We start from the raw sequence: 18,051 nt of genomic DNA on the forward strand, positions 1-18,051 counted from the left end.
CCTGAAAGAAATATCTCCATTCCTGAACAACGTGGGATTACATAATAAGTTTCTCTCCGCGGTAATTTATTCACGCTCTAATTCGCACTCTGCTATATCAGCCTACGAAGTCCTATCTCATCCTCGCCCGATGTTTGAAATTCCTCAGGAACCACTTCGTCATCGCACGGAGGTGTAGTGTAAACACGTTCAGTGACATCGTTGAAAATCACTCGTTGAAAGCAGGCTCAAGTTAACAACGCGACGGGTGTTGAGGAATTTTGACACAGTATAAAGCTGGGAACAGCTGTACTGAAGCGAGGTTGCTGAAGAGTTTCCTGAAGACGGCGTCAGTTCAAGGATGAAAATTCTAGCTATATTCGTGTTGGTTTCAGTGCTATATTTGCCCATTGTCACAGGCAAGTCACCTCTCATGTTTCTATCAAGATTACCGCACAATACTCTGCGCTACTTTGCGCGTTTATTTTCAATACCGGTTTGCAACGAAGAACAATAATGTTTAATGATTTTGCTTGATGTAAATTGTCAAGACGTTAAGTTATTAAGTCTAGTTTACAGACGTTAACGCAACGAGGCGTATAAATATCTTGAGGCAGTATATTGTTCATGAGGTTCCCAGGGTATTTAGCTATGTAAGTGCGCTACCATATACATCTGTCCCCAAGTAGCAACGAATGTAAATATTAGTTTCTATGATCGTGTTCAATAATCACGTTTTATATATGAACGTGCGTCGCGCAAAGTTGAGAATGGTAACGTTAATAAACACGTTAAACAAACAGCTTCAGAGGAAAGATTTCAGTCCAATGTTAAAACCTTAAGTCCAATGTTCAGCCTCATCAATTCAGAACAAATTGATTTGGCGAAGGAGGTTCTGTCATTTAGTTGAACACCACTATATATGTTATATGGTTACACAACACTTCAAGTATGACAAGCAGGAGCTAAGAGTACCCAATTCTCGCTGTTGTAAATAGGTTTTCTCTTAATCTCAATAATCTGCAAAGTCTTCCGGATTTCAAACATTCGCTAAAATTATTGCCCGAATATCTGCTGGTGGCGTCCACGCCGCGTTCATGAGGCTAATCCTTTACTTTGGACTAAAACAAACTGCAAGGCTTATGATATTTTTTGAGATACTTTTTAATCCCTGAATACGGAAGGTCTGCTGGGCAGAGAAAATCGATATCGTTCAGCTTTGTATTGGAATTTGGAACCCTTGTTTTTTATACTGTTTTGTGTTGGAAACCTTGTTTTTTTTAAGTCTGTATATTAGGTATCATTGGGTAAATTTTGTATCATGCAGTAAATTGCACAAAACATACGCGTTATGTGCTATGGCTGGTTTTCACTCGAGGTGGCTATCTTTGAGACTGCCACGGGCTAAGGAGATAAGAGTTTCCTTTTGGGTGAAAGCCAATAAATAGTTCCTTGCGATAACTCGCTTGTAGGAAAACATTCTTGTGCGGCGAATCATGCAGGTCTCGGGAAAATCTTCCCTCGGTGTCTGTGGAGACTAGGACTGACTTCTGTATTTACAGAAGTTAAATCTAGATATATATTCACACCGTATACCTCGACTGTGATGATCGTTACATTCTATAACTATGAGTCTATATATGAACAGTAATAATGCAATGGACTTCAGTAACAAACGATCCTTGAAAGGGCACAATTTCATCACTTAACACTTGGCTAAAAACCAAGTTTAAGCATGTACGTATATTATCCATGGTCAAGGCCAAGATGTTTGTGCAAAGGCCTAGGTCATAACAGCTTTAAACGTCTACGGATTTGAAAACACTTGTCCGGACCCATCAAACTGGTGTTAATTTGCATTTTATTCTGCGCTTGAACGACATTCAACTTCGGCTTAAGAGTCAGAGAGACAAGTTGTCAATTAGCCTACGCAATTTCTATGTAGGTCTTTCAATTTTTTCCATATTTCTTCCATATTTCTATGCCGATATTAGTAGGACAGTGGCAACTAGACAAATGTAGTGGCAACAAACGTGTTAAGAAAATGAGAATTGGGTGGCAACGATCATAAACATGGTTTCACTAATTGGTTATATTGAAAATATGAAGTGCTCACTTATGTGATAATTGGGCATGAATATTCTACTGTGAAATCTCGACCAGGTCTGGCAAGTTTACATTTTGGAGTCAACAATATCCTCAACAGTTTCGTACGGGAAAAATAGACCATAAAATACAAGAAATTGACAAATTGTGGGAATTGGGGAAATCTTAGGAAAACGATGAAGAGTTTTTGTCATCTTGTTAGCTGTTAGAAATGTTCAAAATAATGGAATTTTCTTAAAATTTATTGAACAAAAGATAAGGTATAGTTGAAGGTGAATTGGTTTGTGATCGCGACGCATCGTGACGGGACCATCCAGGCCACAGCGTGTCTGTTTAACTTTAAAACAATTTTGAACAAACGAACGTCTCCTGCCACAATAATTGGTAACCCTACACGAGAACTAGATGATTGCTTCAGGCTAAAATTCATTAAAACATTTTTCGTGAACGGAAATCTAGCGCGTGAGAACTATAACCGTGCTTATAACCTCATCTTCAAATCATTTCAACAAGCTATAGATTCATCCTAATTTAAAGATAAACTACAACATATCTTTTGGATGTTTATGACGTTACTCGGCCAATGTCGGTTACTGCATGATGATCAGTATGGCGCATGATGGCCCTTATTCCAGGTGGCCTATTGTGGAATAAAGTTAGAGACTTCCTGAGAGCAATTCAAAACTTTACCGCAGGAAATGAGATTAGCTAACGCCGCCCTGAAAATATTTCTTTTGATTAATGGTTGAGTAAGGGTGTTCTAGCGACGTGATAAATTTCCTAATAAATTTATGATGTTCAGGACTGTTTTTTTTCAGAAAAAAACGATTCAATTACACTGACATCATTACAAGAATAAAGTTGTTTATAGCGAACCAACACGGGTTTAATTTTCCATGCATGTTTTCCAAAATGAGCATTTATTATTGAGTTTTAAATTGCGCGCATTAAAAGTCTGGATATTTGCTTTTTTTTTGCTACGGCGCTGCGTGAAATCAGACCAGAGGTATTTTACACCGCACATGACGAAAAGTCTGCTTTTCAAAACATTGATTCAACTAAACACGGACATGACGATCCCTATGACTTGTCACTCTCACAAGCAGCGAAATGAACGAACGAGACGTCTCCTGCAAATCCTACACGCACTTCCTACAAAATACTTGAGATTACTTGGCTCTTTTATATTGAGACAGTGAAATCTTCCCGAAAATATGAAAAAAAAAGAGCTGTGAGGTTTTTAGCCGTAGCTATGCAACTTCCTGAATTGGGATATGCTATTCAATTTTCCAGAAGTGGAAATTAAAAAAAAATGTTTCTTCACTTTGTCTGTGGTTTGTTTACATGCCGTCTAAATAAGCATCCTGTGAGGTCCTAATCCAACCAAAGATAACATCCACGACTTATCATTATTCTCCTCTTATTGAATGACAATGATTGTTCTCAATTTTAATTGGAATTCCATACGGTTGTTATCCTATAGATACTGATCATGTGCAAATATTTATACTAGCGTGATATACTTTCCTTACATTAATTTGATTGCAAAATACACCATTGCACTTGTGTTGACACGACAGCTTATAGTAGAATACTGCCTACACTGAACCACCACGTTTGAGATTTATTTCTCAGGTAGTTCAGACACAAACCAAGGCAGACTATTGTGAAATACTGCCTACGCTGGACCAACAACGTTTAAGATATCTTTCTCAAGTAGTTCAGACACAAACCACGGCAGCTTATTGTAGAATACTGCCTACACTAGACCACCACGTTTGAGCTATCTTTCTCAGGTAGTTCAGACACAAACCACTACAGCTTATTGTAGAATACTACCTACACTAGACCACCACGTTTGAGATATCTTTCTCAGGTAGTTCAGACACAAACCACGACAGCTAATTGTAGAATACTACCTACACTGGACCACCACGTTTGAGATATCTTTCTCAGTTAGTTCAGACGCAAACCACGACAGCTTATTGTAGAATACTACCTATACTGGACCACCACGTTTGAGATATCTTTCTCAGTTAGTTCAGACACAAACCACGACAGCTTATTGTAGAATACTACCTACACTAGACCACCACGTTTGAGATATCTTTCTCAGTTAGTTCAGACGCAAACCACGACAGCTTATTGTAGAATACTACCTTCACTGGACCACCACGTTTGAGATATCTTTCTCAGGTAGTTCAGACAAAAACCACGACAGCCTAAATTATTGTAGAATAATTGTAGAAAACGATTCTTTCGATTTCTTTTAAGGTTATGGTCGTGCCAAAGAGGGAAAATGTCCTTCATTAAAAGGGAATGAAAATTGCGCGGAGAAACTACTAAACAGTGAATACAATGCCACTGTTTGTCATGGTCAAGATATTGAGTGCCCTGGGGACGAGAAGTGTTGTGATGACGGCTGCGGCGATTATGAATGCAGGCCAGCGATTGGTCTTCCACCACTTCCGGATATAGGTAAGTGGATATTGGGGGATGGGAAGGGGTAGATGATAGGAAATAATTAAGAAGAGTGAGTGTTGATAAAATGACTGAATGAAGGTGAATTAGAAGATTGAGAGGAGACTGTAATGGATAAGTGATGAAGCAGAGGGGATTAAGGGGATTCTATGGTACGTAAGGGATGAAGAAGAAGAGATACCTAAGGATGCTGGGGAGACCTTTAATCGACAAGTAAGGGATGAAGAGGAGATAATAGGTACAGGTATTAAGGAGAGCGTGTGATAGGTAAGAGACAGAGCAGCAAATTGGAGCAATCATTCTAACGTGAAAAATCTTCCTGGAATTCCCAAGTGATAATCGAACAACAGCATGTAGTGATCCTCGAGTGTCTGTCGCGGACCTGCAAGACGCTTAGCAACAATTATCTATATGCGTTTTCTTGTTTTATATTTATTAGAGCCACGATGTTTGTCAGCTGAGATTGGAGTCGGTGATCAATGTGAATCAGCAAATATAACATATTGCCAAGCCAATCAATGCAAAAAGTACGTTACCCTTCATGCTAGGAGGTTTTCTGGGTCATTTTTATTTTTATAGGCTGCGAAATTGAAACACTGTACTTATGTGCTCGAGTTTTTGTTGCTGGTGTAGTCATGTTGAAAAACGTGTCAATATATACATTGCTGCATATTTATTTATTGTGCGAAATTTTTCTCTCACTAGATGCTGTGTGCATAATAGCGTTTGTAGTCCCAGCAGTGATTACATCACGAAGGACGAATGCGAGAAAAGTAGGTTTCTTCGATCACAAGTTGTTAACGATTGCAGATGATTTATAATAAGGCGTTTCGCATGCGTGAGTCCTCGCATAAAAGCATTTATTTTACTTTGAAAATATACCGCGCGCAACATTTTGTAGAAGACGTGTAATGAAATGTAAACTCTAACTCATGCGCAAACCGGATCGTAGAACATCTTTAATAATTCACGCGTCAATCACTGATAGGTTTCAAAAATTTTGATACGTTTCATTGACATGCGCAGTTCTTTCTCATAATGACATCAAACGCAGACAGGCTGATGTTAGACGAAGTCTGATTCGCTGCGCAAAACTAACACGACCATTCAAACTTTGTGTAACATCAGGCTTGCCGCACTTGACATCGTGACCAATTTCAAAGGTCTATTATTTTAACTCAACTTACTTCTTGACAGAACTCTGCAAAGGTATCCTCTGTCCAGGCCAGGGTGAGGTCTGCCAGTTGGATAAATACCATCGTGCAACCTGCGACTGTCCCGTTGAATGCCCGCCTAATTCGGGCTCGTCTCCGGTGTGCGGGTCTGATGGCATCACCTATGAGAATAAATGTGAGATGGACATGACCGCATGCGTGACTGGGGAAAGAATTGACGTGGTGAATCAAGGTGTCTGTTTACCCCCAACTCCAAAGGGTAAGTACTTTGAGAAACAGCGAAGACAGTTATCATAAACAAACACATGGATTGAATTGATTTGAATCTTTCAATATTTTATCTTCTACTATTTATGGTGAATACCTTAACAAATACCTAATACTGTGTGACAGAGATCTAGCTTTAACTAGCTCACCGATACCGACTGAACAAGCTCCAACTAGTCAATTGTACGCGCGCCGTTTATTTTTTCTTAGGTCCATTGGAAATATGTTCAATGCCAAAAGACAAAGGTTTCGGCTGGACAGTGGAGTTGAGATACACTTTCAATAAAGCGGAGGGGGTATGCGAGGCGTTCATATACCACGGTAAAGGTGGAAACGAGAATAATTTCAACCGTTTTAAAGATTGTGAAGATTTCTGCTCTGACACAGGTAAGAATTTGAGTATGATGCATGATAACAAGCTTCCAACAACTCCGGCGAGAATTTTGAAGGGGGAGAAAGCCACAACAACGAATAGTGAAGCAACAGCAACCAGCTTTTCGAACCGTCTTGACCTGTCTTTTTTGCTGAGGGAGCATTGGACTAGCCAAGCAAAGGTCGCAGGTTCGATTCTCAACGTGCTAATTTTTCATCTTGCCTTTTTGGTAACTTTGAGTAGCAGTATCGCAAATACTAGTTCAGACAACTGAGTCATAAGCACTATCACTTCAAGAGGCATAGATATGGAAGGGATTAGATTGAGTTCCGAAATATCGCCTGTGTGAACCGTCTGGTAGTTAGAGACGACTGTTTTCTTTCAGTAACTGACGTGTGCAGACTCCCGAAGCTGGTTGGTCCGTGCCGTGCAGCAATGCCAAGATGGTATTTCAACTCACGCGTCCAACGCTGTGAACGTTTCACCTTCGGAGGATGTCTCGGGAATAGGAACAATTTCGAGAACAAAAAATCCTGTCAAAATCAATGCATTTGTAGCCTACCAAAAGCTCCAGGACCCTGTCTTGGATATTTTCCATCGTGGTTTTATAACACGGAAACTGGAAGATGTGAAGAGTTCACTTATGGAGGATGCGTTGGCAATATGAACCGGTTTTACAACGAAGAAAGATGCGAGACGGTCTGTGGTAGAGCCCAGGGTATGTTCATTCGTTGCAGGTAGTTTATTTTACACGCCAGGGGTCGGTTGTTCGAAAGGCGTTTAGCTTAACGGTGGATAAGTTCAAAATGGAAAACAAAATTATCTATTTATTGAACAACTGAGCTAAAATATTTCGATGTAAATAGTTTTTAATGGAAGTACATATTAAATGCATAAGATGCAGGTTCAGTCATTCACAAGATCTATTCATGAGAGTATTTTTGAACTTTGGCTTATCCACCGTTTGAGCTAAACGCCTTTCGGTTCCAGTAGAATTCTCGCATATTTCTCGCAAGTATGAACTCGGAACAGAAGCCAATCGTTTCCTCTCGTTTCCCGAAGAAATCCTGGTGAATTCATAGCATAAACTGTTTTCTTTTGAGTAGTTAAGCCAAGCGGGGTTGACCTGACACCTCGGTGCAATGACGCAAGCAAGTTCAACTGTCGGACAATCAAAAAATGTATTTCTGCAAGTTTAAAATGCAATGGAAAAGATGACTGTGGGGATAATTCGGACGAAGAGGGATGTGGTAAGATAATCATGATAGTCTTGAAAGATATACAAGATTATACCCTGTCATACCACAATACCATCACACTATATCATACAGTATTAACTATTAACGTGTTCATTTGTCTTTCAGAAGACCCGTGTGCTAATATGAAATGCGATTTCTATTCAAAATGTGTTACGACAAAGAACAACACAGCCATCTGTGATTGCCCTAAAATCTGCCCATCTGATTGGAGGCCTGTCTGCGCCTCAGATAATGAGACGTATCCGAACTTGTGCATGATGAAAGTGCGATCTTGTGAGAATCAGGTTGAACTCACGAAGGTCAGATATGGAGAATGCAGTAAGTGAATGTAAACTGATGAGTTCCCGGAATAGATTTATCATTTCTACGCTGTTCTTCTCATATTGATCCAATGTTACTACAGGAGGAAACCTAAACTAAACTAACTTTATTTAGACTGGATAGCTCTATCAGTTCTAAACTGTTCTTCCTAGAGGTCCAGTAAGGATCATCTCTTATTGATCCAGTGTTACTACAGGAGGAAACCTAAACTAAACTAACTTTATTTATACTGGTTAGCTCTATCAGTTCTAAACTGTTCTTCCTAGAGGTCTATAGTAAGGATCATATCGCCCAGCAGTGAGGAGAAATTACAACTAGACGACTGCATATTAAAATGAATATCTTTAGAACGCAGGGAATACTTTCCCATTATAGATGCGAGGGAATATACAAAATGCGAACTGGAACGGACTGAAGGGGAACAAAAACTGTTAGTTGGTATATACATACCACAATGTGAAGAAGATGGTAGTTACAGTAAGACGCAGTGTCATGGTTCAACTGGTTACTGTTGGTGTGTTGATGTTGAAGGGAACAAACTGGAGGGAACTGAGACGAGACTATGGCCTAACTGTACTAAAGGTAATGTAAAAATACTCTTACAAGATACACCGGCGTTCTTAACAATGCCATAATATTGAACCAACCATATTTCTTCCAACAGAACCACCACCAACAGAGGCACCAATCAACATCTGTGATATCACCTTGTGTGAGTTCGGAAGATGTTTTGTCGTTGATGGTCATGCAACCTGCCGATGTCAGTACGTATGTCCACTAATCTACGAACCAGTGTGTGGCTCAGACAATGAATCGTATCCGAACCTTTGTGTCATGGAGAGCAGAGCTTGTGAAATGAAGAAACATATCAGAAAACAATATAACGGAAATTGTGGTGAGTAATTTTGAGAATTTTGCTGATACAGATAATGGTGCTTGCAGCAAATTATATCACTCTAAGATATACCACATAATGTAAGAACTAACTAACGGGCAGTTCCATGTCCTACCCCCCTCTCCCCTCTCCCCTCCACCTCTTCTCCCCTCCCCCCCCTCCCTCCACCTCCTCTCCCCTCCCCTCCACCTCCTCTCCCCTCTCCCCTCCACCTCCTCTCCCCTCCCCCTCCTCTCCTCTCCACCTCCTCTCCCCTCCCCTCTCCTCTCCTCTCCTCTCCCCCCTCTCCCCTCCCCCTCCTTTCCTCTCCCCCCTCTCCTGTACTCTTCAATCAGCACTGACAGCGTTCATTTTCTCGACAGAACCGCCACCAACAAACGAACCCATCAATATTTGTGATACGATTTCATGTGAGTTTGGAAGATGCACGGTTGTTGATGGCAAAGCAGTCTGCAAATGTCGTCCTGGGTGTCCTCGTATCTACTCTCCAGTCTGTGGATCAGACAATGAAACATATTCTAACCCTTGTGAAATGAAAAGCAGAGCTTGTGAAATGAAAAAACATATTGAACTGCAATACACAGGAAAATGTGGTGAGTAATTTGGAATATGATATGAACATGTCCAGTAAGGATCATCTTTTTTTCATGCAGTGTTACTACAAGAAGAAACCAAAATGAAATCAAACTCTTTTTTATTTCACGATAGGGCTGTTAGTTTAGTGAGTTCTACTACACTAAAGCCTTGTTTCCGCGTAGCCAGTGCAAGTATAACCGACTGAAGTTTTTAGTCAAGGCATTGTAGTCCAATCTTTTTCATATCAAATTGTAACGAGTAATTTTCTCAGTTAAAACTACTTGCGTTGATTCGAAACGTCTTGAAGTAATTAATTTTTTTATCCAACGATGACGGACCTCTCTTTTTATAGCAGGTGGACGTGGTGTTAATACCATAACACTTAAAACTGGAGATCCATGTGAAGACTTTGTGTGTGACTTCTACGCTAGCTGTATACCACTGAGGAATGGTAGCAGAGTCTGTGAGTGTCCTCAGATATGTACCAGAGAATATGCTCCAGTTTGTGGGTCAAATAACGTAACCTACGGCAACCTTTGTGGATTGAAGGTGGCATCGTGCGAGAATAAAGAGTTGATAACTAAACAATATGACGGGGCATGTGGTATGTTATTGCTTCATATTTTAAACTATGACCACCGATGCAACCTAGAATTAAGATCCTCTCCCATGGATCTTCTGAAAAACAAGGTAAGGCCTCATACAAGAAATGTCTCTGCTTTGTAGGAGCTAAGCCAAAATCAAAGTGCGAAAAAGAACGTGATGCTATGTTGAATCCTCTATTGGTTGGTGTTTTCACCCCTCAATGCGAGGAAGATGGTAGTTACAGTAAGATGCAATGTCATGGTTCAACTGGTTACTGTTGGTGTGTCAATGCTGATGGTAGTAAACTGAAGGGAACTGAAACAAGGTCTAGACCTAACTGTACTGAAGGTGAGATATATATCACCATGTAATGTAAACTGTACGTAGCATTTACCTTTATACCATAATATACCATAGGTTTTATATTCGCTTTTATTTTTCAATAGAAGCTAAGCCAAAATCGAAGTGCGAAAAAGAACGTGATGCTTTCTTGAATCGTCCTCCATTGCTTGGTGCGTTCACCCCTCAATGCGAGGAAGATGGTAGTTACAGTAAGATGCAGTGTCATGGTTCAACTGGTTACTGTTGGTGTGTCGACGTTGATGGTAGTAAACTGGAGGGAACTGAGACTAGGTCTAGACCTAACTGTACTGAAGGTGAGATATATATCACCATGTAATGTAAACTGTACGTGGCATTCTCCTTTATACCATAATATACAATGGTTTTTAATTCGCTTTTATTTTTCAAAAGAAGCTAAGCCAAAATCGAAGTGCGAAAAAGAACGTGATGATGTCTTGAATGGTCCTCCATTGGTTGGTGCCTTCACCCCTCAATGCGAGGAAGATGGTAGTTACAGTAAGATGCAGTGTCATGGTTCAACTGGTTACTGTTGGTGTGTCGACGCTGATGGTAGTAAACTGGAGGGAACTGAAACAAGGTCTAGAATCAACTGTACTGAAGGTGAGATATATATATATCGTATCGTTAAAACAGCTTCGTGAAGAGTCACTCATACAGCATAATACAGCATGATAAAGCATGATAAAGCATAATACAGCATGATAAAGCATGATAAAGCATCATACAGCATCATACAGCATCATACAGCATCATACACCATCATACAGCATCATACAGCATCATACACCATCATACAGCATCATACAGCATCATACAGCATCATACACCATCATACAGTATCATACAGCATCATACAGCATCATACAGCATCATACAGCATCATACAGCATCAAACAATATCATACAGCATCATACAGCATCATACAGCATCATACAGCATCATACACCATCATACAGTATCATACACCATCATACACCATCATACAGCATCATACACCATCATACAGCATCATACAGCATCATACAGCATCATACAGCATCATACAGTATCATACAGCATCATACAGCATCATACACCATCATACACCATCATACACCATCATACACCATCGTACACCATCATACACCATCATACACCATCATACACCATCATACAGCATCATACAGCGTCACAATACCTAACGATGTTTCTTTTGCCACTCCAGTTCTTCCTCCAACAGACCCGCCATTCGACATTTGCGACATTTCTCTGTGCGAATTTGGTCGATGTGTCAACGTGAATGGCACAGCCACGTGCGTGTGTAACAAAGCATGTCCATTGATTGAACGTCCTGTGTGTGCCAGTGATAACAAAACATATTCAAATCTCTGCGTGATGGAATCTGAGGCTTGCGAACGCAAGGAACATATTAGAGTGAAACACGATGGGCCTTGTCGTAAGTGAGATTGGTCGTTTATAGCAAATTATATCACTCTAAGATATACCACATAATGCCAGCCCTAACGGACAGTTCTATATCCTACCCCCCTTTTCCCTCTTCCCTCTGCCCTCTTCCCTCTGCCTTCCACCATCATACAGCATCATACAGCATCATACAGCATCATACAGCATCATACAGCATCATACAGCATCATACAGCATCATACAGCATCATACAGCATCATACAGCATCATACACGATCATACAGCATCATACAGCATCACACAGCATCACAATACCTAACCATGTTTCTTTTGCTACTCCAGTTCTCCCACCAACAGACCCGCCATTCGACATTTGCGACATTTCTCTGTGCGAATTTGGTCGATGTGTCAACGTGAATGGCACAGCCACGTGCGTCTGTAACAAAGCATGTCCATTCATTGAACGACCTGTGTGTGCCAGTGATAACAAAACATATTCAAATCTCTGCGTGATGGAATCTGAGGCTTGCGAACGCAAGGAACATATTAGAGTGAAACACGATGGGCCTTGTCGTAAGTGAGATTGGTCGTTTATGTACTTAAAAGCTCTTCATACGGTTCAACCAGACAAACTAACCATTATATGGCACCTCCTGACGAAGGCCCTCAGGTCGAAACGTCGAGAAGTGTTTTGTCTTTTTTAAGCAGTTGTTATACCACATTTGATGCTAACCATTGTATGGTTTCTTTGTTACTGCAAAGGTACCGAATCGAAATGCCAGAAGGAGTTGGCTCACGTCTTATCACTGGCGGAGAGGCAGCGGGCAGGAATGCTGAAACCCAGCTGTGAAGAGGATGGTAGTTACAGCCCTAAACAATGTCACAAGTCGTCAGCCTACTGTTGGTGTGTAACTCGATGGGGCAAGAAGATTCCTAGAACTCAGGTTCGATTCATACAACCAAACTGCTCTCAAGGTATGTAAGACTTCTTTGAAAAGGTGGGAAGCGTGATCCCTACTGGATCTCTAAAAATGAAGTTGAGTTTCATATCATTAGCGGACCTTCGACAATCGTGATTATAATATTTTATGTTATAGCTGCTACGATCGACCCTTGCGTCGATGTTAAATGTGATTTCCATGCCTCGTGCGTGCCGATGGAAAACGGCGAACATATTTGCGAGTGCCCACAGTTTTGTACAAAAGAGTACTCGCCAGTGTGTGCCACAGATGGTCATACATACGACAACGAATGTTACATGGATATGGAATCCTGTCTGAACAAAGAACTATTGTTTGTGGAGAGTCGTGGCGAATGCAGTAAGATTGTTTGCGATAGCTTCACTGAATATTTTCTCCCATCCAGGTGACACCACTTGTCACAAAAGTCACACCGTGTATGTTCATGTCTCGTTTCATTATAGAACCCCCATCAACCAAGGGACCGCCACTAGACCCATGTAGTATTTCCCTGTGTGACTTTGGTCGTTGTGTCGTCGTAAATGGTACAGCGACTTGTGTCTGTAAAAACGCATGTCCGTTTATTGAAGAACCCGTGTGTGCATCTGATAATAAAACATACGCCAATCTTTGTGTGATGGAAGCTGAAGCGTGTGAACGCAAGGAACATTTAACTGTTCAATATGATGGGCCCTGTGGTGCGTATGTTTTGAAAATTTTTAGAACTGATAGAGCTATCCAGTATAAATAAAGTTAGTTTAATTTAGGTTTTCTCCTGTAGTAACACTGGATCAATAAGAGATGATCCTTACTAGACCTCTAGGAAGAACAGTTTAGAACTGATAGAGCTATCCAGTATAAAGTTAGTTTAGTTTAGGTTTCCTCCTGTAGTAACACTGGATCAATAAGAGATGATTCTTACTGGACCTCTAGGAAGAACAGTTTAGAACTGATAAAGTATAAAAGGTTAGTTTAGTCAAGGTTTTCATCTGTAATAAAACTGAATCAATCAGAGATAATCGCTTGTGAGATTCAGGGAAGAACATTTCATAAAAATCATAGAGCTACCCAGTATAAATGAAGCTGGATAATCCCGTTTTATCATGCTGTATTCATATTTTATTTTAGATGATCTAGAAGCCCTTCCAAAAGCAAATAATCCTTGTGAGCTGACTGAATGTCGGTTTTACAGCAAGTGTGTTGTCATCAATGGTAGCGCTGAATGTGTTTGCGATAAAGGATGCACTAGGGAACTGGATCTGAAGTGTGGTTCTGACAACATCACATACGACAACCTCTGTAAACTAAAGCGAGCCTCTTGTGAAGACATGAGGGAAATCAACGTGGTGAATGATGGAGAATGTGGTACGTTGAATCCAAATCCATCCTCGTCACCCCTTATTACCCTCATCACCCTTTGTTTTCCCTGTAATAGTTACTGACAATGTATCCCGTACTGGTTGCCTTATGTGACACGTTCTGATAATATAAAACGCTAGAGTTAGGATTCATATTTTAACCGAAAAATTCATCAAACGACCCTGTTAATATGAAAAACCTAAATCTTTTCCATCAATGCCATCTTTTAGTCGTTAAAAAAGACGCCCTTACAACAGTCGCTTCGGCAAAAGCTCTTCCAAAATGCAAAAACTGTCCGAAGTCTGGTAAACAAAATGTCGTAAAGAGCTTCTGTGATTGGTATAACAAATTTGGTAAGTACAAATTTCACGCCACTCAATTCAACTCTAGCTATCCATTGCCACGTCATATTTCGACTAAAATTGCCATGGAAACAGGGGAGGTATGGTCATGTAACCGACCATGTATGTATGTACAGTCTCTCTCGCGAATGGCTTCTACATAACTACCACTCTTTTAACCATTCATTTTACTTCATTTACATCACCAAAGATTCTAAACTCAGCCTGACTGTATGAAATCTCGAGGAAAATAAATAAATGAATTGCTTACCTGTTCATATTTTCATTCCTTTCCATCCCAGCTGCATGTTATTGTAATTCTGTCCCAGCACAAAACGGGCCATTTAGCCACGCTCAGTCGACACAGCAAAAGGTTTCCAGACTCTAAAAGGAAATATTTTGATTGCTTTAACAGTGATCGTCGGGGAAATAGTAAACGCAAGTGAAAGTGGAAGAGAAATAACTGTTAAAGTCGAGACAAAATATAAACCACGAGCAGAGAAAACCAAATTCCGGCCGAAGAATATCGTCAATATTCTCGTCCAAAAACCACCGACATGCTCATGTGATAACATGGAATTCAGGAAGAATGATAGATACGTGCTTATGGGGCAGAAATCGAGAAGACGTAAAACCTTTGTTATTAAGTGGAAGACAGGTTTTGTTGAGAAAGTATCCAAGCCTTTAATTGAAAAGTTAAAGAAAAGATCAAAATCCTGGGGATTCTGCGCAAAGCAGTTTGGGAAACGCAGACAATGATTCAGTGAAGATTGAACAAGGCTTGTTTTTGAAATGTGTGTTTTCTACTGTATTCCAGTTGTTGATTTAATTCTATGCAGAATATATTTGGAGATTAATTTGGTTTTACAACATTTTACAACAAGCAATAAGATGTTTGTTTGCAAAAACAGTTTGTTTGGATGAAACGGACAATTAACTGATAAAATTAAGGAGATGTTCCATTATTTTTATAATTATAGCCACCAATGCTGTATTAAAGTATTATATAATATCATATAGACCATTCATTGCAATTTACTGAAGAGTACTGAATCATATTACAGAGTTAGCTTGTAACTCTTATAAAAGTTCAATAACTCATAACAGTTTAGAACTGATAGAGTTATCCAGTATAAATAAAGTTAGTTTAGTTTAAGTTTCCTCCTGTAATAACACTGGATCAATAAGAGATGATCCTTACTGGACATCTATGAAGAACAGTTTAGAACTAATAGAGCTATCCAGTATAAATAAAGTTAGTTTAGTTTAGGTTTCCTGCTGTAGTAACACTGGATCAATAAGAGATTATCCTTACTGGATCTCTAGGAAGAACAGTTTAGAACTGATAGAGCTATCCAGTATGAATAAAGTTAGTTTAGTTTAGGTTTCCTTCTGTAATAACACTGGATCAATAACAGATGAACTAATAGAGCTAGCCAGCTTAGGGTTCCTCGTGTAGAAACGTTGGGTCACATATGCTATAGGAGAACTATCTCAGCAGTGCAGATAAACACAAAGAATTTCAGCGGTGTAATTGTTCGTATAGGTCAAAAAAGACGCCATATATAGAGCTCGTTCTGGCGGCTGGTGAAACCTTGCTGTTAGCAACACCAAATGTCAAATAGGACCACAAAATCCAACTTTAAAAGAAAGGCGACTGTCTGACGCACGTCGTAGCAAACACTTCAAACGTAAATGGTTTAACCCCAACCGCCACTTATGAAACCCCATACGAGTTTCAGTTCTTAATAAAGAGATTATATCACCTTTGCTGGCGAACATCTTAAACACGCAAGCCAACGAACCGTCCGTTGCTTAATCAGCGTTTTTGATCTTGCATTGGCGCCCAATCCCCGACGCGATTATTGCAATACTGGGAGCACTAGAAAGTCTCATGAATTTGAATTGGGTTTCATATCACCCTTCCATCATGCTCGTAGTGTTCTTCTTTTGGAAGTCATATGGGGTTCATATCAAACTAAATACTATACTTGATGATTCTTTTACTTCTAAATTGTTCTTTCTGATCAGTGTTACTACAGGAGAAATGGAAATTTGAACTTAACTAACTTTTATACTGGATATCTCTTTTAGTTCTAACTGACTTCATCTCTTATTGATCCAGTGTTACTACAGGAAGAAACCTAAACTAAACTAACCTTATTTATACTGGATAGCTCTATCAGTTCTAAACTGATCTTCCTAGAGGTCCAGTAAGGATCATCTCTTATTGATCCAGTGTTACTACAAGAGGAAACCTAAACTAAACTAACTTTATTTATACTGGATAGCTCTATCAGTTCTAAACTGTTCTTCCTAGAGGTCCAGTAAGGATCATCTCTTATTGATCCAGTGTTACTACAGGAGGAAACCTAAACTAAACTAACTTTATTTATACTGGACAGCTCTGTCAGTTCTAAACAATTCTTCCTAGAGGTCCATGTAGTAAGGATAATCTCTTATTGATCCAGTGTTACTACAGGAGAAGATTTTAAAATAAACTAAGCGGTGTATTTAAGGTCCAGTCCAATTGATAATCACAGGAGATTTACTTCATTTGAAGATTAAATTAAAGCTTCAAACATAAAAGTACAATAGCGAAACGTAACTTGATAAGATACACTTGAAACCGAGACAAAATCAATTAGCTTGAAAAAAGATGAACGACATCAGTGTTTGCGTTGGAAAAAACAACAAACAAAGCATGCTATGAAAAAATGCGAGTGAAGTGTATTAGAATGTTCTTTAAGTAGCAGCCATTGCGGTATTTAAAACTATTCACGATATCTTAAGAACTATTTAGAATATCTCAAGAGCAGAATGATTTAAATTGATAAGTCCTCTTTCAACAAGATCGCAGTGACATTCATATTCCAAGATGATGATTCTATGAGGCCTAAACTGAATGTGTAATAATGCTCTGTGTTTTCAATACCGTCAAATTAGCGTGTTCTTTATCACGCAATGGCTACTGACCAAAAAAACAACAACATGGCCCATTCACACGTTCAGCAATTCATATCAATAAAGGTGGCATGTATTACCACGAAGACGATGTAAATCCGTAATTATATTAAACAGATCAATGTCTACACAGACACTGATGTTATTTATACATAGTAATGTTGTGCAAAATAACATTGTCATAAATCATAAATCATAATGCTATTTAAACTTAAGAGATAACACGTTTGAACAACCCCATGGCATCGAGGATGAGGCCATGAGAAGATTTATAGTCAAATCTCTGCTATGGTATAAATCTTTTTGAGTATGTTTTACTAAGTTTTTCTCTTACAGAATGAATCCATTTTTAGCTTTCCTAATACGATCCAATTTATTCATTGAGGGCTTGGTATGATACATTGGCATTGTAATGCAATCTGCGGATGCCTCCTGTACTGTAGTAAAACTGGATCAAAATAGGATCAACCTCGGTGATGACGTCAAAGTGAAAATAGTTTCAACGTGGTTTACAACTAACACTGGATCAATAAGAGGTGATCTTTACTGGACCTCTAGGAAGAACAGTGTAGAACTGATAGAGCTATCCAGTATAAATAAAGTTAGTTTAGTTTAGGTTTCCTCCTGTAGTAACACTGGATCA

The 18,051-nt window shown here is 39.5% G+C and overlaps 1 protein-coding gene across 5 annotated transcripts; it reads left to right on the top strand.

Annotated features, from left to right (window-relative positions):
• The first annotated feature begins 209 nt into the window (after positions 1-209).
• Positions 210-15,482, top strand: LOC114523038 (fibrillin-1-like). 5 transcript variants are annotated; one of them, XM_028543850.1, is made up of 24 exons: positions 210-398; positions 4,360-4,563; positions 5,006-5,093; positions 5,272-5,339; positions 5,764-6,000; positions 6,219-6,395; positions 6,767-7,099; positions 7,488-7,631; positions 7,746-7,958; positions 8,337-8,543; positions 8,626-8,856; positions 9,219-9,449; positions 9,785-10,036; positions 10,159-10,365; positions 10,464-10,673; positions 10,774-10,980; positions 11,586-11,816; positions 12,128-12,358; positions 12,548-12,760; positions 12,883-13,104; positions 13,209-13,442; positions 13,873-14,109; positions 14,334-14,456; positions 14,860-15,482. In XM_028543850.1, exons 1-24 carry the CDS (start codon positions 341-343, stop codon positions 15,201-15,203), a joined length of 4,902 nt encoding a protein of 1,633 aa, XP_028399651.1. In that variant the 5' UTR covers positions 210-340; the 3' UTR covers positions 15,204-15,482. The 5 variants fall into 5 exon arrangements, with proteins under 5 accessions (XP_028399651.1, XP_028399650.1, XP_028399652.1 ...); XM_028543849.1 differs by having other exon boundaries at positions 10,467-10,673; positions 10,771-10,980; XM_028543847.1 differs by having other exon boundaries at positions 211-398; positions 10,771-10,980.
• Positions 15,483-18,051: the final 2,569 nt, after the last annotated feature.

Source organism: Dendronephthya gigantea, unplaced genomic scaffold, assembly GCF_004324835.1.
Source record: "Dendronephthya gigantea isolate DGI-Jeju-01 unplaced genomic scaffold, DenGig_1.0 000026F, whole genome shotgun sequence".
Lineage (NCBI taxonomy): Eukaryota > Metazoa > Cnidaria > Anthozoa > Malacalcyonacea > Nephtheidae > Dendronephthya > Dendronephthya gigantea.